At 41.6% G+C, this 26,857-nt stretch overlaps 1 protein-coding gene and 1 long non-coding RNA gene across 51 annotated transcripts in view; one reads left to right on the top strand and one right to left on the bottom strand.

Annotated features, from left to right (window-relative positions):
* Positions 1–158: 158 nt before the first annotated feature.
* Positions 159–26,853, top strand: LOC308472853. Its single transcript, XR_013983777.1, has 2 exons — positions 159–231; positions 26,767–26,853. It is a non-coding gene; the product is annotated as an uncharacterized lncRNA (long non-coding RNA).
* The window catches only part of RIMS1 (regulating synaptic membrane exocytosis 1), a 241,366-nt gene continuing 215,559 nt past the window's right edge, over positions 1,051–26,857 (bottom strand). For all 50 annotated transcript variants that reach the window (XM_080997930.1, XM_080997929.1, XM_080997933.1 and 47 more), the window contains 5 exons: positions 10,816–10,957; positions 10,118–10,230; positions 7,403–7,504; positions 4,582–4,721; positions 1,051–3,397 (listed from right to left, as the gene is read on the bottom strand). In XM_080997930.1, the coding sequence (XP_080854056.1) occupies positions 3,179–3,397; positions 4,582–4,721; positions 7,403–7,504; positions 10,118–10,230; positions 10,816–10,957 (716 nt within the window). In that variant the 3' untranslated portion in view covers positions 1,051–3,178. The remainder of the gene's footprint in view (positions 3,398–4,581; positions 4,722–7,402; positions 7,505–10,117; positions 10,231–10,815; positions 10,958–26,857) is intronic.

Genomic DNA, 26,857 nt, shown 5'->3' with positions numbered 1-26,857 from the left:
GGTATGTGGGCAGGAGCAAGGCTTGATATGGCCATGGAAGGACAACTTTGTGTATCAGGATTCCAGACCCTCCAAGTGTCTCTCTTTTCCAGGGACAGTCACAGATTTTCAGAAGCTCTCCCAGTTCCTTATTTGATATCAGAATGTCTCTTTTCCTTAGGACATCCTGATTTTCATCAGAGAAGTGTTGGAGGGTATGGATTTATGTGACCCCCTGAGCTAAGGAGATAAGTAAGTATACAATCTTGAGATGACATCTGCATGCAGCCCTGTATAGGGAAGCTTTAAAAAATGTTTTACTATGTTTTTATATATGTTGGAAGCCGCCCAGAGTGGCTGGGGCAACTCAGTCAGATAGGTGTGGTATCAATGTTGTTGTTGTTGTTGTTGTTGTTGTTGTTGTTGATGATGATAATGATAATAATAATAATAATAATAATAATAATAATAGAATAGGATGCCCCTATTTTCACTGGAGAAATGTTGGAGGATATGGGATTGAGTTCTACATAGGGTGACTCCTATACCCCCAAGAGGAAATGCGTTACTAATAGAGTTTCAAAAAGTGAAAATCTGGACACAAAAGTTGAGCTATTTTTTTTAGGAAATTCACCCAAAAAATCAAATTTTCCGACATGGGTTGCCCTATGCCTGGGTTTCCCCAGACATTTCTACCAATTTTTGGAAATTCCGCCCGGACGCCATTTCTGACTGATGAATCCCAGATATGCCCGGGAAATTCTGGACATATGGCAGCCCTAATTACCAAGAAAGAGGAGACACATTTAAATTTGTGTGTGCTAATTTACATTAATAGACTATGCGAATTTATAATTTAAACATTGTGGAGACAACTGTGACTCAGTGAGCTGTGTGCCTGCGCATTCTGCTGTCCAAGTGCTGAACGCTGATGAGCAATTTCAAGACCCCACCCTTCTCACGGTTCTTTATTTTAGCACAGAACGGTCGCCTGTGAAGAAGGGCACAGGCCATCCCCCCTTCAGCACAGGCAACTTTCACATATAACTGAACACAAAACAGCCACTACACTGAACATGTAAAGGAAATTTTATTAAACATGTCTACATAACATGAGTTGGAAGTTCATTTTAAAAGCACAGGGGAATGTTAAGACAAGTGGTCAAACTAGAAAGGTACTACCGAATTATAATTAAGTTTGTTTATTTATTTGGCCACTAAAAGACAGAACAGAATCTAGTAGTGCACCAGTGCTTCAGTTCTTCCTGCTCAGCAGGTCGAGCAGTAACCAATCTATGCTCCATGGAAACATGGGCAGAATAGTTCTGGCAATGTTTAAATAATCATCATCATAATAAATAGTTCACTTGGTGCAGGCAGTTATGTCTATGAAGGAAAACCTAATTGTGTACACAGTTTCTACATGTGTTACAGCCCCACAGTAGGAATCTACACCAAAATATTTATTAGAAGGAATTTGGTCCGTACTACGTCACGTTTTCCATAGGGTAAAAAATAAAGTCCATCTATAGACATTTAGCACCAGACTGACAGGCAGCCTGGCTAAAACCTGCAAAATGTCTATAAGAAAAAATGGATGGCTTAGATTTCTTGGTTACTTCATTAGAGTAATTACGAGCAAACTGTACAAGTACATGCAACACACAACCTGGCCTATGTGGAACTAACATACATTATTAAATAATCTCTTTTTGATTGTTTCTTTTTTTCTCTCTCTTTTTTCTTTTCCTTTTTTTCTGTTTTTCTTTTCTTTTTTTACAAAAAAAACCCCAAAAAACGTGCATGCAGCTTTGAACAGTTCCAAATCATGCTGCTCTATTTTGTGAGATCACAAAATCAATGGCCCATAAAAGGAGAGAACTTCTCAATGCACCTGCATACCCCGCAGCTTTTTAGCACATTTTACAGAAAAAAACACAAGGTGGGGGGTTTCAAGACCAAGATAAAACCCAAATGAACGTTGTTGTTTTTTAACTGTACCTCCCCCCCTGCAAACCCCCAAAAGTAAGATATCTTTGTTTAAAAAAGTCAAGCATTGTGCTTGCATCAGTCTCAAAGAAATGTAAACTTAAATTCAATAAAAACATTAGTTAAGTGCAGAGTATCTCAACTGGAATTTCCAGTGGGAAAACTAACAACTCAGACCATGCTCTAACCAGGGCAGACAAGTGTATCAAAAGTGACACATGTATCAGAGAAGCCTGGATACAGCTGAAAAGTGTCAGATGCTCAGCTCAATTCCTGGTTGACGTTTGGGAAGTTACACACTAGAACAGAAAGACTTTCCTCATTGGGTCCAGTAAGACGACCGCTTTACAAACATAATTGTCAATGTCAAAATGAAAAAAGCACAGCTGCTTTTTTTTTAATCAAGTCTTCAGCAATAGTTGCAAATGCAAATTTCCTTCATGCAAAGTATTAATGAAACATACAAAAACCATGATGTATAATGCAAATATATTCACTTCCCCACCACCCCTCACAATGAAAAATTATGATAAACTCCTTAATAACAATAACAATAATAAAGCAAAACTGAACTAAAAGTTGGTTGGTTTTACTCTGGTTCTCCACACGTGTTAAGATGGTGGACAACCAGTATGAAAGGATAGTGGGGTTTTTGTTGGCATCGTACAATAACTCTGGAAGGTGAACACTTTTAGAGATGCTTACAGAGATGTGCTTCAGCCCTTTTTGGTTTGGTTTAGAAAAAGAAAGGAAGGGTCTCTGTTAGCATCATGAAGACTTTTACAAAACTGGCAGGATAAATAACACAGCAAAACCAAGTGGAAATAACATATACAGAAAGAGAGCAAGGAGTTAACACTGTTTGTGGTTTTGGGGTGGGGGTGGGAATGGGAACTGTGGAAAGAACGAGCGGTTCCAGTTCAGTCTTAAAGGTCCCTCTTCATTATAATTATCATAAACCTCAGGGACATTTTGCTAGATGGATCAACTGTATTTTCATACATTGATTTGTTCGGTAAATTGAAGCCAACCTCATAACAAACAGACATATTTTTTTTGGATAAACTACTACAGGCAAAACTGAAGTGATGATTGTCTCTTTTCAAAAAAGTAAATAAATGCTCCTCATTGTTGTAAATAGCTTTGTTTCCCCCCACTGGTGATCCTGGGCAATAATGACTTTGTTGGAGAGCACCTGCTGTTGCGTCCACTAAGATCGAATGCAGGGAGGCCCAGTTGAGCTTTCCAGAGACGACTGGGAAGCCCTGCGAGTCAGAGGAGTCAACGTTGGGTCCACCAAAGAGGAAGGTGGAAATAATTTATACCAGCCTATTACCACACTGGACAAATCAAGTTCTTCCAGCAGGATCTGTGCTACTCCCATGAAACATTTGTGATCCATTCGGCCGTAGTCTCCCCAGACTATCACCTGCAAGTAAGGACAACAAACAAAATCAATGTACACCCAAATAAATGCACTCCAGTTCCAGGTAGTGAGAAATTCCAAGGGCAGCACAACCACGTTCGGTTTCACTTGGATTGGTGAGCGTTAGGGACTCACATTATCATTGTGATGGTTTCTGTACAGTGGTGCCCCGCAAGACGAATGCCTCGCAAGACGAAAAACTCGCTAGACGAAAGGGTTTTGCGTTTTTTGAGTCGTTCCGCAAGACGAATTTCCCTATGGGCTTGCTTCGCAAGACGAAACGTCTTGCGAGTTCTTGTGAGTTTGTTTCCTTTTCCTTAAAGCCGCTAATAGCCGCTAAGCCGCTAACAGCCGTGCTTCGCAAGACGAAAAAACCGCAAGACGAAGAGACTCGCGGAACGGATTAATTTCGTCTTGTGAGGCACCACTGTATTTACACATATACAGGCAGTCCACAGTAAGAGCAACTGCACTCCTTTAAACTGAAGGCATTGTTGCTAATCCTGCATCTCGTCCCCAAACAAACCTTCAGCGATGCCACAGCTTCAGCCAACTCATAATAGAAGAAGAGTTTGGATTTGATATCTCACTTTATCACTACCCTAAGGAGTCTCAAAGCAGCTAACAATCACTTTACCCTTCCTCCCCCACAACAAACACTCTGTGAGGTGAGTGAGGCTGAGAGACTTCAGAGAAGTGTGACTAGCCCAAGGTCACCCAGCAGCTGCATGTGGAGGAGCAGGGAAGCAAACCCAGTTCACCAGATTATGAGTCCACTGCTCTTAACCACTACACCACACTGGCACCGCACCATTTGCCTCTTTGTTTCTGCTCTCCTTAGCTGGAGGTGTGTCCCCCAAGTTCCAATGGGTTTCACATTCCAAAAGCTGGAGAGAGATCGGCAGCATTCAAGAGAAAAATCTCATGTCACTAATGAAACTTCAGCTGATCATCTCAGGGTATTTACATAACGAAGGATGGCCTTTCAGCAGCTTAACAATATTCTCATGAAAACACTTGTGGAAAGGGGATATTTTTCAGAGGGGAAACAGGAGGCAATTGGTAATATTATTGCAAGAGACGGTAAATTGAACAAAATCCTGGCTGTGTTAGAACATTTGAATTTCAGTTGCTTTCATACTATGGATGTTAATCAGAGGCTGAAATGAGCTGAAATAATTACTGACCTGAAGGACTTTGCCATGTGGACTTTCCTCAAAAACCAGTGTCTGTTGGTATAAAGGATCAAGGGTTTTCCTTGCAATCCTTGTCTTCTTCTTGGCTACACAAGCCCCATTTTCCAACAGATAAACTTTGACATAGGGAGCTATGAAGTACAAGTAATATTGGGTTTTAATCATTTAAACTAATAAGAAAAAACCCCTGAAAGAAACATTACTGGTTTTTCTTTTAATAGCAAACAGAAGGGTGAGGGAAATGAAGAGAGGGACATCTTTTTTGGTGGTGGGGAGCAGAAAGCCATTTCCCCCCTTCTTTTTCTGATTTATAAATGCACTGGAACCCTTCTGTGGGCCATAACCCAGGAATGACTACAGAAACTGTCTTGGTAGAAGTTGCCCATTCCTTATTTGTTTGAAATGCACAGTACTTAAAACAACAACACCACAATAAAAAATTGCAGCTATTTATAGAAGAAGGAATATGTAGGTGAAGGTCGTCTTATGGGTGTTTATTGCATTAGCACAGAAGAACTGAGCTGAAAAAATGAAATGTTTTCCCCAGAGAGGTGGCTGAAAATAGTAGTTTTCATTATCCCAGTGGTTCTGTTAGAGTTTTTGTGCTCCAAGCTAGGAAAATTACATCTTATTGACTTGTCTAAAGTACCGCTGTACCAACTAAGAAACTCTTTTTTTGTTTGCTTTCTTTTAGTCCTTCAAACTTCTTAGTGATGCAGAGTCCAAAGACTTTACTGTAATCACAATGCAATGTGAATTCTTTGTAATCTGCTCCTGCTTTCAGTTTCAGCTGAAACTCCTGCTTAAAAACCTAAAATCACTATCTATCTATCTATCTATCTATCTAATTGCATACATAAGAGAGTTTTAAAATGTCAGGTGTACAATTGATTTCAAATCTAATACAGATACCAACTGGATGAAACAGTGGCGAAGGAAGCCGCTTGGGTTTCCTGGGGCGGCGCGCCCAGGGGTAGAGTGAGCTGCCCATAGGGGCGGGGAGCACCCCGGGGCCTCCGGAGTCTGCCTGCCGCCTCCCACTCAGCCGCCCTACAGCTGGGGGGGAGGCAGTGGGCAGACCATTTGGGCAGTGCAGAGCCTGCACGCGCCCAAACCATTGCATCTCTCCCAGGAGAGACGTGTGGCTCAGGCGCACTGCAGGCCCCGTGGTGAGTGCCACCTAGCATTTTGTCACCCCCCTCAGTGGTGACACCCAGGGCAGACCACACCCACTGCACCCCCCTTCCTCCACCCAGGGATGAAAACCTGCAAATAGAAGGTTTGTTGAAAGTGGAATGTCTACAACAGGAGCTAAAAAGACAAGCGAAGTGGTGCCTGTCTGGTATGCAATGGGAAGGAATTTAAAAGGGTACAGTAAAGGCCTGATTCTGGCATTGTATGGAATGCACCTCCTGAAATGTTGGTATCTGTGGGATGCCCTCTCCTGAAAAGCTGGTCATATAAGGAATGAGATACTCTTGTAGATATTCAGGCCCCAAGCAGTAAACAACTTTATAAACCAGTACCGGCACCCTGAATTTATCCCAGTAGCTAATACGCAGCCAGAGTAATTCTTTCAGCAGTGGTGATGGCAATATTCTAACACAGCGAGCAGTTCAGCTACTGTATTTTGCATTCGCTGAAACTTCCTGGTCAACCTCAAGGGCGGTCCCACATAGAACATACTGTACCAATTAAATCTGAAGGTTACGAGTGCATAGATGACAGTCAGGTCTTAGCAGTCAAAGCTGGTAGAAGGCCCCTAAGTGACAAAAGGGCCACCCACTAGACCACAGCTTTCCAAACTTTTCATGTTGGTGACACATGATTTAGACATGCATCATCTCACGACACAGGAATTCAATTTTACAAGTAAACCAGAGGTTAAACTAACCCCTTTCCAGCCTTGGGAGGAGAGCGGCGAGCATTTGTGCGACACGCCAACACACTAACATCTCGCAACACACAGTTTGGAAAGCTCTGCACTAGACTATGAACCTGCTCTTTCAGGGGGAGGTCAACCCCATCCAAAGCAGGCAATGGACCATCTGGACTCGGGAGCTGCCACCCACAGTGTCTCCATCTTGCTAAGATACAGAGTCAGTTTGTGGCCCTTCATTCAGCCCACCACCAAGTCCAGGTCTTGCATGCCCTTTCCCAATTAGATGTTACAGAGAAATAGAACTGGGTATCAGTAGTATAATGATTCCCATAAACGCCTTGTTGTCGCTGCCTCCATTTTTTTCTTGGATGTCACAAATATATACCACATGGATCTTTTTTTTAGGGAGCTGGTTATACAGGATTCACCTGACCCTTCCCAACCACATGTACTCTGGGGCAAGCTGGGCTAGCTCCAAGATGGTTGTTTATTATGGGATTAGTGCTCATGTATGCAGGTTTTTTGCAGCATCCATATGACATTGCTGGCATCTAAATGCCAAACCAAATTTCCCTCCACTGAATCCAGATTTACCCTCTCTGTGGAGAGACTAATAAATTATTATTATTATTATGGCAACAACCCATTTGTGATATCTAAACAACGGATTTGAACCCTTAAGCCTATCCACCCATCCCAGTTTAGCTCTTGTTCCCAGAACATAAGGTGAGACCTGCAGCAGTACAAGGTCTCTGTGCCATATTGTAGCTGCTTTTACTTTCAAGAAATGCCTGTGGCTGATGAGGAAATATAACACAAGGTTAAAAGTACATGCATTTCAGCATATAAAAACCCTTACGTCATCCGAACAAGCCAAATTACTGCACACTTTCACATCTCTTGTCCATCGCCATGCACAACTTTTCGTACCTGGGGTAGATTTAGAGCCAGGCTTTTGTGTCAGGCCTCGGGCTCTAATAACTTCTACTTCCAACTGGCCTTTCTTATCCACCATTCCAATCTGAATATCACCTAAAAGAGAATCAGGTGTGTGAGAGTGTCGTATTAACCAGCGAAACAATAATCTTCTAATGACTCACAGAAGGGTAAATAAGCCTTACGCTCCCTCCTGAATTTTCACTGTTTGTTCCTATATTAAAATTTTCATCCTGGTCTTCCTATAATTTACCAGTTTATTGCTAATGCTTCATTTTAGATTTTTTTCCATTGCATTTTAAACTAAATAACCCAGTGGAATAACATCAGTGGATGATGTGTGGGACACCATTTAGAATAAAAAAAACAACCCTCTGTTTCTTGCTGCTCAAGTTACATACTGTTTTGTTTAGGAAACTTTAACAAGGATTTTCTCTCTGGATGTATATATTTAAGTGCCTTGGGTAACACTGCCCCCCATCCCCTAGTAGTCCAGTTTTCCCAGGTCTTGTGCTTGCTAGTTAAAACATCTACAGTATCAGCTGGACTTTTTTTTATGATCCTCTCCTATTAATAGCCTGCTTCAGGAAAAAATAGGTAAAATCAGTTCTTAGGAATGATTCTGCAACCACATCCCAGAAAGTAGTACACATGGTATTTCTTCAGATCCAGTCTTTGGTGCCTACCAGGCATCAGCAGAGGGTGTTACTGTATAGACCTTTCCCATCTAGATAAGAGGTAATATCTCAGATGTATCTCAGGTATAATAGAAGCCTTCTAAAATGTTTCTCTTTAAAGGGGGAAATGTCTGTGTTGGTTTTCTAGGTTAGAAACTTCAGTGAATAAAGGCATCAATGGGTGGAAATAAGACATCACCCAAGGAAGTCCCTTGATTTGTTTCCCTGCCTAAGCATTGGCTGAAAATCAGTAGGTTAAATGTGATCTCATATGTGATCTTATATTTGGTTTATAAGAATCTATAAGCAGCCAAATAGACTTCTATAACACACTTTATTTAGCTGGTTGATCAGAGTATATCTATTATTATTATTTTGATTGGAGTACAGTCGTACCTTGGAAGCAGAACGGAATCCATTCCAGAAGTCTGTTTGACTTCCAAAACATTCGGAAACCAAAGTGTGGCTTCTGCTTGGCTGCAGGAAGCTCCTGCAGCCAACTGGAAGCCGCGGAAGCCTCTTCGGACATTCGTCTTCCAAAAATAGTTTGCAAACCTGAACTGTCACTTCTGGGTTTGCGGCGTTCGAGAACTGTTCAAAAACCAAGGTACAATTGTGTATCTATCTGAATGAATGAGAGAGACCTGCTGAGTTTTAAAAGAACTCATATGAGGTAGTCTATTTAGTAAGACTCCCGTCAGAGGGAGCCCCTGCTCTGGGTGCCCCTACATTTGAATGAAAAGCAGGGGATTGCTAGAGATGGGGACTTTTGAGTGGTGATATTCTCATTGTAGAATACTCTGCCTGGGAAACTGGCTGACACCTACTTTGATGGGCTTTAAGCACCAGGTGACCACCATTTTATTCTCTTTTAGTGGATGTTGGAATTAGTTTCTGCCATTCTGTTTTATTCCTGTATGTAAGTTGGTTTATTTCTGTTTCCCTGCTTAATCACAATTTTAAGGTGAAAGGGGTGGACCCAGAGATTCCTTGAGTGGCGTTCCACTGATGGAAATGGGTAAGGAGTGAAGGTGATTTTTGCCAATTTCCCTTTCCCTCTGACTCCCTAAGAAAGGAGCCCCTTGTGTTCCCTAAAAATCTCCTCCAGAGGGCTGGAGGATCCTCTGCATGGGAGGTTGTGGGGGATGGTGGATGAGGGAAAGAGGGAACTGGCAAAATGTCCACCTTTTATTAGCAAAAATCACAGGATCAAACGCCCTTCTGTTTGTGGAAGTGCCACTCTGGATCCAAGCCATGTTAAGAAGAAGAAGAAGAAAGTGTTTTTTGCATTCACCAGCTTGAAAACTTGCTGAAGGATGAAATGGATTAGATATAAAAAGAAATGAAGGAGAAAGTGAAACCTAGAATGGCTGAACAAGTTAGACAAGCAATCTGTGACAGAGTGATAAAAGGAACTCAAAACAGTCGTATCAGTTTGAATAAAGTATTGATGTGTTCCATTCTATGTAATTAGGTGGTATTCCAGGGTCAAAACTTCAAGAATATAACCCACTCTGCTTAACGCAGATGACAAAGCACACAGTAACATACTGAGGTAAAGTCAGCCGACCCCAGGTTTCTCAGATGCTAATACCCAGAACATTTGTAATGTTTGGCATTCTTTAGGAAATAGGTATCATTGCTCCCTCACAGTATGATGGCAGTCATTTAGCAGATAATGAAGAGGTGAAACTGGGGCAGGTTTTTAAACTGTTTCACTAGATTTGGATATAATAAAAATATTTACATGCAAACTCTTTCCCCTTAACAGTATCTTTGTTATTTTATCTTTCCCATTAGTCCCTGCTAGTATGGCCAGTGGTCAGGGCTGATGGGCTCCCTTCCAACTCTACAATTCTATGATTCCATGTGGATGTTGTGAAATTATGCACACTTGGTATGTACTGAATCCACCTGATGGATGTGTGTTTACACCTTATTTTTATTTATTCAGAAAGCTTTATAAACCATTTAATCAAAGAGCTTGCTAAGTGGTGTATATTCTTATGAACAAAAACAAAGCTGATCTTACCCATGGCAGGAGTGGCTAAAGTTTGTCGACCTACTAGCTGCGCAGGTCCAAGTCCATCAAGGAAATCACTGAATTGACTGTCAGCACCGAGTCGGACTCCAGGAAATATTAGGCTGTGGCAAGACAAGCATAGCAGAACAGATTTTTGTGACTTATTATTTTGACACAGTCCTGCTTTACCAAACACACAGCCCAGAAGAATATGTAACTGGCAAATTAAATGAGAAACAAAGTCACACACATGCAATATTCTTGAACCTTGAACTTATTAATTTTAGCAGATCCTCAGAAGAATGTCATGATATTGGTACGGAACTTAGCGGCAAGGAGTACCAGCACATTCCTTTCCAGCTGAAGCTAAAATGTTTAGCTGGATTCAGTGTATTCTGGGTCTACACAACTGTAAAAAATAGAGAGTCTCTTACTAGAAATAAATAAGTGTTGCCACCATTTTGTTCCCTTCTGATCTATCTGAGCATTACTGCTGCTAGCTCTACTTTCCTTTCCTCTCCCCCCCCCCCATTACCTTTTCAACAACTTGCCTATCCCTGCCTCAACCTCTTGGTTGCAACCTCAACAGTAGAAGGCCTGCTCAATGACTGACCATTTGGTACCCTCTGGCGGAGACCTGCCGCCAGCAAAGATATTTGCCCAATGGGTGGCAGGAATGGTCCTGGTTGTAGCAAGCATCCACTTACTTTCCTTCTGAGCTGTAACTGTTGATGCTGCCGTCAGTCGATTCCCGACTTGGCTGCCGGACCATACGGCTTCTCATTTCTGCTGCCATACCAGTTTCTGTGCTTCTCTGTATCGTGCTTTTTAGCTTCTTGCTGCCCGTCTCTAAAAGAAAACAGGACAACAGTAGTAGCAGCAGTAGCAACAAGTTGAAAGTAGGAAAATGTTGTGATCATTCACATCACTGTGGCTGGACTGAAGCTGAAATTCTATGCACTTACCTGGGAATAAGTTCCACTGAATTGAATATAACTTATTTAAGTCAATAACCTAGACCTTTTCAATCTGTGTCCCACTGAACTCTGGGGCTCCTTGGAAGTCTATCTGAGATCCCTCAATCCCTCAGTTCAGTAGTGGTCAGCAAGCTTCCCTTAAAAAATTGCTTGCCCACCAGTACAAATCTTGACCTAAAAAGCATGACCATGGTGTTGTGTATGGTAAAAGATACTCTCTCTCTATTTTGCGGTACAACTGTGATGCCCAACAGGCAGTCAGTGCCCAGCATGAATAATATGTGCATATCCCAGAATTTTGGCAATGCACAGGAGTTGCATAAGCTATAGTGGAAATCATGATGCACGTAATATTTCTAGAAGATAGAAAGCTTGAAAACCATTGGCTGAAATTAAACATTCATATTCTACCCCCACCCCCATTGGCTATCTATGTTGCTCAGTGGCAAGCTTGCTGGTAGGCTATCATATTCTACCACGAATCATTGCTACATGAAGGAGGAGCCTCCACTGGAGTCCACTGCAAGGCAGCAGGCACAGGAGATGTTCAGCATCCAGCATACATCCACCTGTCTGCTCTGCATCCCTCTCTGTTTGTTCCCTACTCCCAGCAAGGGTTATGCCCTGCATGGGTTTTTGGTGATGGGTGTTGCCGTCTCAGCATGGGAGAAGGGAAAGAGATCTTCCTCTGTACAGGTAATGATTCCCTTGAATCTGATCAGCAGCAGAACACAAGACGAGACCACAGGTTAGCTGAACACCTAAACAGGTGTTTTTCTTCTTTCAGTTGAAAACTTAACAACAAAAAGCAAATATAAACACCAGAAAACGTATGTGCTTAATATGCATTTCCACAAATGAAGGTATAACAACAGGTAAATAGATTATTCTCTTTTTTTGCAAATCAATTTTTTTTTCTTTTGATGACAGGCATGTGAAAAGGGCATTCCAGAATACGTGATAAAATGTCTCCCCATCTGAGCATGTCACTGGCAATGTAGATGTAATTTTATGTATACCTGCAGCAAATATTCACTCTGTTCATTTGGGTTCCATTGGCTTTCAAACAGAACTTTAATGTGTCAAGTTACAAATCTAGCTGTATGGTAGGTTTGTCACAATTTGTTGAAAAGCATCTGCCAAGTATAAGAAGGTTAATCCTCTTCATGAACTCTGGCTGCAAATATTCCTCCATCAATACTAGCTATTGACCTTGACAGTTTTAAGATAAAATCCCTGTTACAAAAGTTAGAAGGCCATCTATTATACATAATTTGCTGAGCTTAAAAATTCTGAATAAAATAATTATTTTACCAGTACAATAAAATCCTAACAGAAATAAAAAAATCAGTTATTATGTCAAGAAGGCCCCCCCCCATTTGTTTCCCCTAGTTTCCTTAAAGCAAACAAGGCTGTTCTGTAAGTTACAAAAGGGATAGGGTCTTCCAGTAAGAAACACATAATCTCTGGGTTAGAACTGGTCGGTGATTTAAGCAAGAGTTTTCTCCTTGGCCTGTCAAACAAGGAATGTTTCAGAACATAATTATATTCTCTGTTTGATTCGGATTACGGAGTTTTTTGGGATACAGGAACCCATTTAAATCTGCCATATAACATGGTAGATGGCATAGTCTGTAGGTGTTCTTCAGCGAAGGAAGGAATTGCAAGCCTTCAAGATATTTGGGTCTCTGGTGGTCATTTTAAAAGGGCAACACCAGCAGGAAATGCTTGACTGTTGTAGCAATGTCATATCACCTCCCACTTGACCTCCAGAAAGCCTGTATCTTAGCTTTTTATCTAGGCAGTCCCAAAATACTTTGGGCAAATTATATACTTGTAAAGGGTTATGAATCATACCATCACAATTTTCCATATGACTTGAAGACAAGTATACCTTTTTTTACTGGCCACATATTTGACATCTTGTACATTCATTTATGGAATCTAAACAATAAAAACAGATATCCTTGCTTTAATTGAGGGCCAGTCCAACAGGTGCTGGAGTAAATCCCAATAATGTTTGCAAATGTTTATTCAGTTCTGTTTCCAGCACTCTAATGCATGTCTCATTATCTTCTCATATCTCTATACAAAAATATTACCCAGCACATCACAATCCACTGTCTCTATGAATGCAATGCTGTGCCCCAATGTCTTTGTGGTGACCATATTATTGTTGTGAAATGCTATAACTGCTTCAAAGAGCTGAAAGCAACTTGAGCTGTGCTTTTCATCTCAGTACTTCTGTATGCCAATAAAATTCTAAATACAGGAGTCTAAAAGAAACTACACCTATATCCATAAATTTTATATACACACAGAGAAAGATAGATAGATGATAGATAGAATTTGCAGATCTAATCCATCTATGTACAGTATTTTTCGCTCTGTAAGACACACATTTTCCCCTCCAAAAATTAAGGGGAAATGTGTCGGTGTCTTATGGAGCGAATGCAGGCTCCTTGGCTTCAGCGATAGCAATGCGAAGCCTCCGAAGCATAGTGGGAATGCTCCCACCGCACTCCGGAGGCTTCGCGTTGCTTTTGCTGAAGCCTGGAGAGCGAGAGGGGTTGGTGCGCACCGAAGCCTCTCGCTCTCCAGGCTTCAAAGATAGCCGTCTGAAACCTCCGGAGACTGTGCTCCGGAGGCTTCGGGTTCCTTTCGCTGAAGGGTAGGTGCCCCTTCAGCTAAGGCGCAGCGTCCCTTCAGCTAAGTGGGAGGAGAAATGGAAGGGGCTCCATTTCTCCTGCTACTTCACTGAAGGGGCTCTGCGCAGAGAGGGGGAGATTTCTTCCCCCTTGTTCTCCCCCTCTAAAACAAGGTGCATCCTATGGTTGGGTGCATCCTATAGAGCGAAAAATACGATATATAGAATTCAGAACTTAAATGAGATTATGGCTAAATACTTTTTTTTCTCCTAAGCCTCTAATTTTACCAGTATTTCACCAATGAACTACATGATGTTTACAATGTTATTCTAGTTTTTTGAAGCAGCATTATTTCATTTAAATAAACTTAAGCCCTTCAGTTTCCTGTAAATGGTTAATCACTGGATTATACGGTGTATGGGCTATAAAATGAATCATCTGCCTATGAATTATTTCAGTGTACACACACAATGGCATAGATGGGGGAAAGGCTGACATACATACATGGATGATCAGGCAAAAAACACTAAGAATCACAGGTGGGGAGAGTGCCAGTGCAATCTGATTCTGCTTCCTTTCCATTGGCATCTGGCTGGCCACTGTGAGAACAGGATGCTGGACTAGATAGGTGGGTTCTTTTGATGTTCTAAAGTGGCACAGTTGTCAAGACTGATTAATATTCTAGAAGTATCATATATTTTTTACTCTGGTCAATTATTACTTCTTCTAAAAAAACCAAATCTATGTATAATTGTGATAATCTCATTTCAACAATATTGAATGTGAAAGTTGTTACATTATTATATGACTATTAAATTAGCAAATGTAAAAACACACCTGGAAAGCAGGGACACTAATCATGTCCTGGGCATCTTGAGCTCCCTCCTCTGCCCCCGGCATCTTAAAAATATTCCTGGGATCAGCATGCATACACACACTGCACAGCCAGTCAGGTCCTACTAGTCGGTCTCCAGAATTGGAACTGGTCATTGAGTCTTAATTAAGGGTTAGGTCCCTTTAATAAACAATGAGGATCACTGATGCCAAAGAACTTTCATGGATGCAAATAAAAGCAATGAACATGGAAGAAACATTGATGAAGAAATTTGAAAAGTATGCATCTCTAAAAGAAAAGGATGAAATGGCTCCCATGCACATTCTCCCATGGCAATTTTTCATGGTACTCAGATGTTAGAAACGTTACAATTAACAGTTGCATAAGAGATGATTTCAGATGAATGGTGCCATCTGCGTATGTTCAGGAAGTATTGCAAAAAGCAGAGACCTTTCTGTCTAAATTAAAATCACCCCGCTGCAATATGTATAGGTTGGTGGTCCACATATATACTAAGTTTAACAATAGGGTTGTGTGAGCATTTTTTGGCTATACAATCATGCCTTTTAGTAGAAAAATTATCATGCAAGACAGACTGAACATTACTCTCTTGAGCAGTGCAAACTGATGTAGAAACCAACCTCCGAGTGAAACACCACCTTTTAAAAAGTCAAGCTTAGCGATAATCTCTTTGTTCCCAAAATGTTTGTTTTAAAGTAATTTCAAAGTGAAACAGATGCCAGTATTTGTGGGTCAATACTTATGTAAAGCATAATAAAAACACTGTGAAATAAATGACCAGTAATTATAGAACAAAAAGTTGCCATCATGATTCTGAAGGTTGATTCATAGAGCAGAATTTGTTTTAAAGAAGCTGAAAATGTTCTCTTTTTTACATATTGCATGTTGCTGTTTCATATACAAAGATACACGTTGTTCACCTAATTTTCAAAATGATATACTGAATATTATACCACTTAGAATGACACATGTAGCCATTTAATATGTTACGCTCTTCAATCAACTGAACATTTACAACTAAAAACAAGAGTGAAATTGCCTATGATCAGGCTGTGGCTAATTCAGCACGGAATGTGAGCATTTCATAGGAAGTTTTCAGAACCTTGAGCTGCTTAACGATTTCGTCTTCACATTAAAAACATACTTTGAGAGAGGTACCCAAGTCCTTGCTACATTTGTACATTAAAACACACATTGCAGATCAATTCCGTCAATAAACACAGAACTCAAAACTTAAAATGCCGTGTGTGTGTGTGTGTGTGTGTGTGTGTAGCTTGCAGATCTGCTTGCAGAACATCCATTGCTCTGCTGTGCATCTGTGGATGAGGTGGGAAGTGTGGAGTTCAGTCTTTTCTTCTTCCCTTCCATTTACATCAATGGGAAGGAGTTAACTACACCAGTCCCAAGGCTGGCACAGAGCTGTTCTGTTTCTGTGGGTGTGTTGGGGAAGTGAAGAGGCTTTAGGTTTGGCTTTATCCATACCTGTCCCTACACACCCTGTTTCCCTCTGAGTCACTGCTGGTACATCTATGCTTTCCACTGGTATGCCGAGGCATTTCTGATGGGGTAAGCACCACCTCACTAGCATACCTCCATCTCTGCTGGTGTAGATGTTCTACCCCACTGCCAATGCTAGTAAATACCAGTTGCTTGGACTCACAAGCAGCAAGTTTGCTGCTGCTGCACTCAGGCCCCTCTTGTTTCCATGGGCACTGAGTTGATCACTGTGAGAACAGGATGCCGGGCTAGATGGACCTTTGTCTTTGTCTCCCAGAGTTGTTCTCATGTTCTTTTTTTTTTTAATATAATTTTTATTAACAGGCCAATCAAATCACATTATTTCCAAATCACATTAGTTCCAAATTATGCAGCCAGATTTTTAAATTTTTGTTGGGGGTACCCATACTTCAAGCTCCGAAAAGGGGTCCAAACATCACTTATATTGCTGCTTTAATTAGACAGTTCTATCCAGTTCTGTCCAGATAGTCTCTTTGTTACTTTCCTCATCTTCTTGTTGTTATCATATATTCCTTTCTTTGCGATCTCTGATAATCTTCACAAGCAGGTTGAAAACAAACATCCTCTGTGTGGGTTTTACACTCCAAAAATCATATCACATAAGGACAGACGCCATTTCCACACCTCCGTAAAGAACTTTCCCTCAGTCTGTCCATTGATTTTCCCAGGCTTGCCAAGCATATCTCAGAGGGCTCTGCCAGGTCTAGATCACATTCCGATAACCATTCACATTCCGATAACCATTCACATTCCGATGACCCTGGTCCTCCTCACCCCGTCCTTCTTAGGCAAGCCTGTCTTGGCGAGACGCCATTTGAAACTGCGTCATAAAACTTTCCTCCATTCTCCAATGTTTACCAATCCTCTCTTTGATCAATAATTCACTCCACACAGTTCTTGAATTCCTGCTTGTGATTAATAAATTGCAACGATTCTTCTCTCTGGGGTGGAGGGTTATTAATACTCACATAAGGCAAAAAAAGAAAAGTTTTTTTCCTCCACCCCCTTTCCGTTTCACTCCAAACATATTTTTAATGGTGATTCATCACTTGATTTATTTGTCCCGCCCGTCGCTCCGCTCACAGAGATCCATTAATCAGCAGTCTTTGCTCCCGATCTTCGCTTGATGTATGTGCTTTAGCTTCTTTCCAATTATATATTTCCAATTATATATTTCGAGCTAAAGCGAACCAGTGCGCTGATTGAAGACAGCGTCAGGAAGAGCTGACTTCACACGAGGGCTTGTGCCAAGTGTCCGCACCCCCTTCTTTCGAATCTGGGGGTGAATTATGGACACCGCTGGCGAGGCAATCCCCCCCATCCCCTTGGGGGGGGGGCCGGGAAGGCTGCATACTTCCCATAGCAGCCTCTTAATTACCTCGTGTGGGTCGGAGAGATTTTATTGTCGGCCATCTTCCAATGCGCCCCCTGGTGGCCCCTGAGTTGTTCTCATGTTCTTAAGGTACACAGCCATCTTTACAGCCGAGTTAGGTTTCCTCCCTTAGGCTACAATCCAATGCCCATTTCCCCAGACCCTCTGCAGTTAACGGGTCTTTTTTTCTGAGCAAACATGAATGGAATTGCATTGTTAGGTTTGCTGCAACAAAAAAGCCATCTTGTGTGTCCAATGACCCCAGGTAAATTAAGCTTCAAAAACTGTTCCAGTTCTTGACAGTGTGGAGAGAATGACTCCTGGTTCTCCTAACCAGCAGCATAACTGCACAGTGCTTTGTGAGTCACCCCCTGAGCATGCTCTCTCCTTCCTCTTGATTGCAAGTTCGGTGCTGGTGGTCATTTCCTGCTTTCCACTGCACTTCATAGGCCACAACTGCTTCTAACTCTACTACAGTTGGCCCCGTTTTAAGGTCCCAGAGAAACTTTTTTTTAAAAAAAAAGTTTCATCCCCGTCAGACTGCCATGACACATTTGTTTTCTAAGGCATCGTCCTTATTTTTCAGCACACGAGGGGACTGGAAATGTGAAAGGCGCCTTTTCATTACTGCAATCCTTTTGAACTGCTGTCCTCCTTAAGTGGGAAGCAAAGTAACACGGTGTGGAAGAGGAATGCAGACAGGTGTGTGGTATGGAAATGAGCAAGACCTGGGGAAGTGGGGGTGAGCAGCAGAGAAATGCAACAGACATGTTTCAGGAGGGAACGTGTAGGTGCCAAATAGCATGATCTGTAGAGAAATGTAAATAAAGGGAACTTTATGAATTGGTAGCCCAATTCTCCATTTTGTAGAAGCTGGAATCAGCAGCTGTAATGGAAGAGGAAAACATACCGGAATGTCTGAACACCCGAGCAGAGGTTATGGGCAGGAAAGAGGGGTTAACTGATGCCACCCCCCTGATTTTTCTTTGAAGCAAAATACAGCAGGATTCTTCACTCTATGGAGTTGTGCCTGTGGACCTCTGCGATTGTGGCCATTGAACAACAGCAAGCATTTCACTTTTCTGAAGGCTTGAAAAATATATCTGGTCAATTTAAACAGAGGTAATTAAGATGGCACCCCTAAGCTGTTGTAAAAGAGAGGTGTAAATATTCTGCAGGCATTTCTTTTCTCTCTCTCTCTCTCCCTGCCACCCCTTAAGAGAAAAGGGAACAGAAGGAAAGCTAAAGAGCGAATGACTTTTATGCAGAGATGTAAAGACTGTCTGGCTATAAACTGTTACGATGCCTTTTTCCAGATAATTTCCAGAACGAAACTAGCACATGTTAATATTATGAAATTGGAAATGCGCCAACTATAGTTGCCAGTGAGTATTATAGGGAACTATGGTACTAGAACAGCATAGAAATAAATCAATGCATGGCTTTTTTGTTAGAGAGAGCAATAAGTAAACTAAATCGAAATAGCTTATATTCTGCTGCTTCATATACATCAAAAGGCCATACACTACACACTCCCTGCCCCCTGCAGTAAATCTATGGTATCTCAATAGTAACTTTTTCCTTTACCATACCGATGTATGAAGTGGGTCAAAAACAAATGACTACTGAACGTAAGCTCTTGCACAAAGATGCAATGGTATTATTGGTTGTCCAGACAGGCATGTTTCAATTTTTTGGGAAAGAGCAGTTCAGAATTTGGAACATAGACTAAAGACATGCTTACAAAGAAATTGTACCATATCTTTCACTCAAGGTTTCTTCACATACATGGTAAAGAATAATGACATCAAGCGTGGAGAAGAAACCGATGAAACAGAGATGCAGTTATAGCCTAAGTATTGTTTTAATGCCTCTGAAAAACTTGCGTTCATTTTTTGCAAAGCAGGAAATGCAACATATACAATCGCCATCTATGTGTATCAGCCATCCAAAAATTTGTTTCATCAGTTATCATACCTTTCTATGTGATTCTAACTTTGATCTATTTTAGTTTAGCTGATCCCCTGTCACAAGATTCAATGACTTTACTAACTCCGTTAGTTTACCATGTCTGTGGCTTGAGATCAACACAGCACACCAATCCTGTTTGCACTTACCATACGTTTGAGAAGCGGCAGGGTTGTATATAACATAACTTTTGAAATATTCCAAAGCAAAATGAATGAATACAGACTTACCTCTTAGGCATAAGCAAAGTTAAATCCTAGCTATATTAGGAAGCCCTCAGCAGGAATTAAAACATGAGCTTTTGTTTAAGCAACTGAGTGGTAAATAATGTCTGGACTTCCTGCATAGTCTTTTGCTTAAACAGAAAAGAACACTTGGCATGAAAAACTGTCAGGATGGAATGATCCTGCGTAAAGACGCAAGTCTTTACACACACACACAAACACACACACACACACACACACACACACACACTATTAGGGGCATTGGAAGGAAAAAAAAACCCCAAACTAATTCTCCATTTTGTAGAATGTTGCAGAGGAGTTTAGAAACATCAGAAAAAACTATGGAAACCCAAACACACACAAAACCCTGAAATCCTTATACTTTTTTCATCAAGACTTTGGTCCCAGGATTCATTGCCCATCATTTTTTAAATATATATTTTTTCATCCATAGAGTCAAGAAAAGCAGCAAACATTAACTTTGGCACACTATTCCCAAGACTGTGAAAACGTTCACTATCAAATAGCTCCAGGACAGATATGAGTGATGTGCAGATTAACAATGAGTACATGGTCTTCTCTACCCATTTGACTTTCTGCTGCTGATCATCTCAATTATTCCATGTGAAAGTGGCCTCTAACCACTGGTAGCTGCCACTCACCCTGATGGGCAGCATCAACGTTAAAGGTCTCAAGCCCTGGCATCTCCAGGTAGTTCTGGAAAACATAACCCTCTGAAGCCCTAAAGAGTTGATTCCTGTCAGTTTAAACAATAATGATGGGCCAATGGTCTAATTGTATCAAGCATCTGCATATAATCCTGTGCTCTAAAAGCAGTCATGGATATCTTATCTTACATCCAGGTGGAAAGTTCAGTTTTACTGGAACTCTTGACCTAACAATAGGCCATATATCAGATGACAGCTATTTCCCCAAGTTCACTCAGTGCTGGGAGCTGACCAGCTGAAATTTCATTGTGCCTTTCGTTTCCAATTCTGCATTTTCACAATAATATCCATGTAATAATTCATAATATCCAATATTTTGAAATGTATTACCATTCAATTTCAGGCTACAATTCGGGATGCTTGTTTCTTTTAGCAGGTAATTATAGTTCTAACTTAAAAGGGGGGTGGGGAGAGACACTTGAGGATTAGGGATAAAATATTTTGTCCCAACTTGACAAAAACCTTGATAGTCATCCTGTCTGCAGAATGCTTTGGGAAGAATGAGAACAGGATAACTACCCTCCATGCAATTGCCAAATTGGTGTCTAACAAAATGGTTGAGGGCTAATAAACAGAAGATTAATCCTGACAGAAGATTAATTGTCTGACTGAGACAGTGGTGTTCCAGCTGTTCTGGATAGTATTGCACTCCTCGCTAAAGGATCAGGTTCACAACCTGGGAGTGCTGATTTCTCACTGGCCCAAGTAGCCTCTGAGGCATGAAGCTTATTCCACTATTCAAGGCTAGTACATCCAAGGTTAGCCTTCCTCGTTAGAGATTGTGGGGACCAATTATCCATGACCTCGTACACTCCAGATTAATTACTACCTCTGAATTATGTGAGTGGCTGCCTTTCAAAGTATACTAGAAACTACTGCTAATCTAGATTATCAGATGCTGGGCTACAGCTAGCTGGGACAGTCCCTAGGAAACACATCTTGCCTGCCTTGAAACTGCTTCACAGTCCATTTCAAAGCACAATTCAAAGTGCTGTTGCTTACCTTTAAAGCCCCAAATGGCTCGAGACTTGAACACCTGAAGGCACCACAAAGAACTGCCCATGCATAAAGATCAAAGGCCCTTTTCTAGGTGCCGGTGTTGGTAGAAACTGGTGAGAGGTCAGGCTTTAAAATATTCTTCCTATATCATTCCCAACATCATTAGCCAATTAGAAATGCTTTCTGAAAAACCACATAGCCAGACCAGCTTCAATTGGCAATGTTCTACAAAGTGGAAGCCATCACTACAGCTCCATGAAGTCACAGTTCTCATATCTCTATTTATTTTTTGATTTCTATGTTTATTTGTTACACTCATAATATTTACTGCATTCTGTATATGCTTATATCACTTTTATAAATTCATATTCTATATAGATGGCATCTGTATGCCACCACCTAAGATAAAACTTCTCTGGGTGGTTTATGATAATTTTTTAAAAATAAAAAACCTGAAATACAAAATTAAAAATGTGTGTGTACTACATAAATACAACAAACTCTATACCATTTTTTTATTTTTTTAAAAAATGGAGGCCCAGATTTCCTATTTAAAGGGTTTGGGTCACCAGAAAGGTTCTCACCTGCCACTGAAAATGACACCAGGCAAGCCTCCCTGGGAAGGCTATTCCATAAATGAGGTGCCACTACCGAAAAGGCTGCCTCTCCCTGGAGGTTGTCCACCAACTTCACTTCATTCAGTGGCTGCACTCAGTGGTTGCACTCAGTGGTAGGGTCTTGAGTAGGTACATAAGCGAGAAGGCAGTCTTTCAGGTTGCCTCGTTCCAAACCACTCAGGGATTTAAAGGTAGTAGACAGCACTTTAAATTGCCCCCTCCCCATAGAATGGGAGCAAGGCACAGAACTGCCTCTACTAGCAGTATGCTGATTATTTATCAAAGCTGGCTTGGGGTGAAATAAATGAAACTGCAGTATTCAACGAGAAACTACCTCTTGAACACCGGTAATGTCAAGTGACCACAGATTCGAAAACCAGCAGTGGGAGCCCACGGGAGCCACAGTAAACAGTAATCTCTACCCATCCTATTTCTGAAACAAGGATAAAGGGATGGTGCTCCAGAGGAATTAAATAAGAGAGCGTTCATTGGGCAGTGGGGAATACACGTGATCTTTTAGAGGATTTTTTTTTCTGTAGCAGTTGACTGAAAACGCAATGGAGTAGAGTCTTGCAGTACTATTTTTAAAGTGCCTCTCAGCCTCCACCTCCTCCCGCAGCCCAAGAGAATTGCATAATGATGCTAACCCTGGAGGGCTGCTTATGGCTTTGCAGTCCCAAGTGGCTCTTGCTCTCGGTAACCTCTTTAGACCAAGTGTCGTTTTATAGCTGTTACATAACCCCAGCTGCTCAACAAGTAAAAAATAGCAAGGCTGGGAGAAAACAGAGAGAGAGCCAAAGCTAAGCACTTAACAAAACAAAACAAAACAAAACAAAACAAAACAAAACAAAACAAAACAAAACAAAACAGGTGCTTAACTTTCCTCCACTGCGATGAGCAGGATTTAAAGGTATTTCCATTTGTTTGGATAATGTGTACATATGGAAACCATCCTTTCTCTAAAAGGCTTTGCGCCCGTCCAAACTGGGAGTTTCTTTGTGGGTGTGTTCTGCAACGTATCATTGACACAATAATAATAGCACATTAGCGGTGGATTTACAATGCGTTATCCACACATCATTCTGCTTTATCGGTTGCTCTGCAATGTTTCCCCCGCTGTCCTTGCACTATTGCCATCTGGAGGAACACTATTGCACTATAGCACGTAGCAAAACCGGGACAAAAAAACAATCCAAAACATTTGTGATATAAAAAGCCACCGAACTATTGCAGGACGTTAAGACCGGCATCGATTGGACTCAAAGCAGTAGGACTGCTCTGAAACATTTAGAGGTGCAAGCAGTATTGGAAGCAGAATCACGTGTCACTGCCCCAATACACTGATGCAGTGGCAGAGGGAGAGTGGTGCAGGCCACCCCGGGGGTCATCACTGAGGGAGGGGGATGACAAAATGACAAAAATATGAGGGTTTTTTTTTAAAAATGGGCTCACGTAACTTTTTAGTTCAGTCAAGAAATGTAATGAAACACGGCTGGCACTGGGCACCACACCGCAGGGTCAGGCACTTACCACGGGGCCTGTAGCATGCCCAAGTCATGCATCTGTCTTGGAAGTGATGTGGTGACTTGAATGCCTGCAGACTCCACGCTGCCTGAAACGGCAGCATGGGACTTGCGCCTGCCCTCCGCCTCTCCCTCAGCCACCCTACAGCTGAGGGGGAGGCAGCGGAGAGGCTGTACGCAGCATGCCCCGCCCCCATGAATGGCTCGCCCAACCCCTGGCTGCTGGATGGGTGCGGCTAGCAACACCGCTGCGTTGATGAGCACAAGTTACTAGGAAGGCACAATAAAAAGAACGTTTTTAGGGGCCTGTTGTGCATTTCAGCCTCATATGCTTGGATTAATTCAGGGACAAGAGGGATGTCAGAAATATGGGGCCCCATCCCTGTTTTTTCTTTCCTTTTACTGCCGAAGCAGGAGCTGGGGGGGGGCACTGGCCAATGGGAGGGAGTGTGTTTCTCCCTTCAAATGTCCTCTTGGGCAGTTTCCAATGTTTTCTCCCCAGCCAGACTCTGAAACCAGAAATGCACCTAGCAGGAAGAAAGTGGCTAAGGGTAGAGGGGAACATTTGCAGGGGAAACCTGAGGACTGCGGCAGGACCAAAGTCCCCTCCCCTCTCACCATATGTTTGCTGGGATAAGACTTACTTTGGCCTGTGGGAGCTTCCTAGCTGTGGCATATCCCCATGCTACTCCGGTACAGGAAGGATGAAAGAACCAAGAGGATGGGTTTCCTACCACATGAACATCACTCAACTGCCAATACAACTAACACCCGAGAACCCTGCCCTGAGGTCCCTTCCCTCCTGCACAGATCTGCCTGGCATGCTGAGATGGGGGTGTGCTTTCTCATTAAGAGTCACTCTTCCACCTGAAGGTGCTTCATCAACAACTTGTACCTGGCTGACGGTCCTCAAAAAGTACAAGTTACTTGCAGTCCCCCAAAAGTAAAGCACGCTACCTCCAGAATGGTTTTCCAACCAAAGACAAGGCACCCACTGGAGGGCAAGGGGAGTGGCAGAGAAGGGGAGAATACAGAGAGCTAAGGATAAGCTGTTTGCTTTTTCTGCCTTACCCTCTCACCACACCATAAATCCACGTACGTACACACACACACACACACACACACACATTATGCAGTATTTTAAAAATTGGCAAGTTGTTAAAATTGTACCATATGTGTGCCATTACACCAAGAACGGGCACATTTCAACATAGCAGTGGCCCTGTGTCCCAAAGCAACTGAGTTGATGCCTGAAAATTTAAGGCTCACCTGACGTAATTTATTTATGAACCTGTTGCAATAAATTCAATTATTTAATGCTGCTGCTTCACATAAACAGCATACTTGCATTAGGGCCTGAGGGGTCATAGTCAAGTTATTGATTGAAGTCAAAGTAACCAAATTTATCCCCCACTCAAAAACACTGCCAGTTATCCAGCTCCCTCCTTGTTCAGTGTTATTAATTTTTCCTCTGCTCCCTGTCTCTTGCTATAAATATTTCTAGACTCCTGCATTAAATAGGCATGGGGGGGGGGGAATTGCTCCACATCTTTGCAACCAACAGACACCTGCAATGATCTTTTAGGAATATTTTTAACAGCATATGGGTTTACTTCCTCATGCATGCACACTTTATGTAATTCCCAAGATCCTAGCTGTCACTCTAAAAATACCAGCCTGAAACCAGCGTTCCTTCCTTTTCAAAGAATAGTTGACTGAGAAAGGTATTCGTAAGCAGCTTCCAGCACTGACTACACCTGGTTAGAATGTTTTCAAGTCTTGTGTGGTGAAAAGGAAGAGTCTGAATGAGTGTCAGGAGTTCCAAGAGAAATCAGTGGGGCCCCCTGTGCTTATATGTTGGATTTGATTACATTCAAGGGTTGTATTTTGGCATTGTTGTACTTGTGGTCTCAGAAAAGTCAGCTCATCAGTTTGACAACATTTGAAGATCCAGACATTGGCCAGGATACAAAGAATTCAGCAGTCATGTGAATACATTGGAAACCCCCAAGTCCCATTCTTTAAGCAACAGCTGCTTGCATAAGCCAATCCCAAAACTCAGGACAATGTTTATCAAATTCATTGAATGAAGTGTGAGGAGCCGCTGTTGGGGAAAAGAAATATGAGAAGTCCTTTTGGGTGTATGCAAGCCACTTCTCACACTTACTGTCCTGATCAAAGAAAGGCAATATGGTCTGGGAATGCCAGTAGAAGACTTGCTTCAGTGGACTGAGTGCCCCATTCTTCTTCTGGATTAATAACTATTCATGCCAGATGCCTATATTTTCTGAGAGAGAGTCAAGGCAGCAGTATTTTAAATTTCAGTTAGCACTCAAACTCTGTCAGTTATTTATAACATGAAGGGGGTTTCCACGCATACAGAAAAGACGGTCTGTTCTTTCAACATGTATGCAAAAATGCAAACCAAGTTTAAAATAATTTGGAATAGAAGAAACCTTCAAAAATACAGCTTGAGACAGATTCTTTAAAACCCTGCAGACAGTCTGTTTAAATCCCATTGAAGTAAATAGGATTTAAGCAATTCCACAGCAACATACAGGACTGCAACCTTACTTGTAGCAAAATCCAATTAATGTTACAGGGATTCATAAATATACTTGAGATGTGTTTTAGATCAAGCCCTTTCAGTTACTGAAGTAAATCCTTAAAATCCCCTAATCTTTTGCTCTAAATAATCCCTGGCCACATAATTAGTCCTGTTAAAAGGATTACAAGCATTCCGTGACATCCAGGTAACTGAAAAAAGCTAATTATTTTCAAATTCCTTCCAGTATTATCTGAGTGGTATTAGAATAAAACAGGACTGGCCCCATTATTTAATATTAATTCACCATTCTAAAACCCCTGAGTGACTTGGCATGCAAGTCACTTAGCTGCAAATTCCTAAGCCCACAGAATATACACATGAATTACATTCAAACCAAACACTGTATTGAAAGCTTCCATGTCACATTCTAAATTCATTGGTTGGAAGGCAAGAAAACCACATGTATGAGAGAAGCAATCTCTTCCTCAAGAAGAATTCTGAAATAGGGCTGACTTGCACAGGCAATTCATAAATCTATTTCTTTAGGTGGCTCAAATGTAGACTGGGCAAGGGCAGAAAAATCCGAACAATGTGGTAAGGCTCTGTAAGCACAAAGTTACTTGTTTCTGGTTCCTGTTTTATGTGCTCTCCTTTTTTTCTTTCTTTTACATAAACCATAGGAAAATGGATGGAAACGGTGATCTCCAGGGATAGTTCTCCAGCCTTGTAATACCAACAGCAAACTGTATCCACAATTTCTTCTTTTTTGGG

Source organism: Podarcis pityusensis (assembly GCF_964106645.2).
Source record: "Podarcis pityusensis genome assembly, chromosome: 3".
Classification (NCBI taxonomy): Eukaryota; Metazoa; Chordata; class Lepidosauria; order Squamata; family Lacertidae; genus Podarcis; species Podarcis pityusensis.
This window is presented reverse-complemented; position numbering and strand designations above follow the sequence as displayed.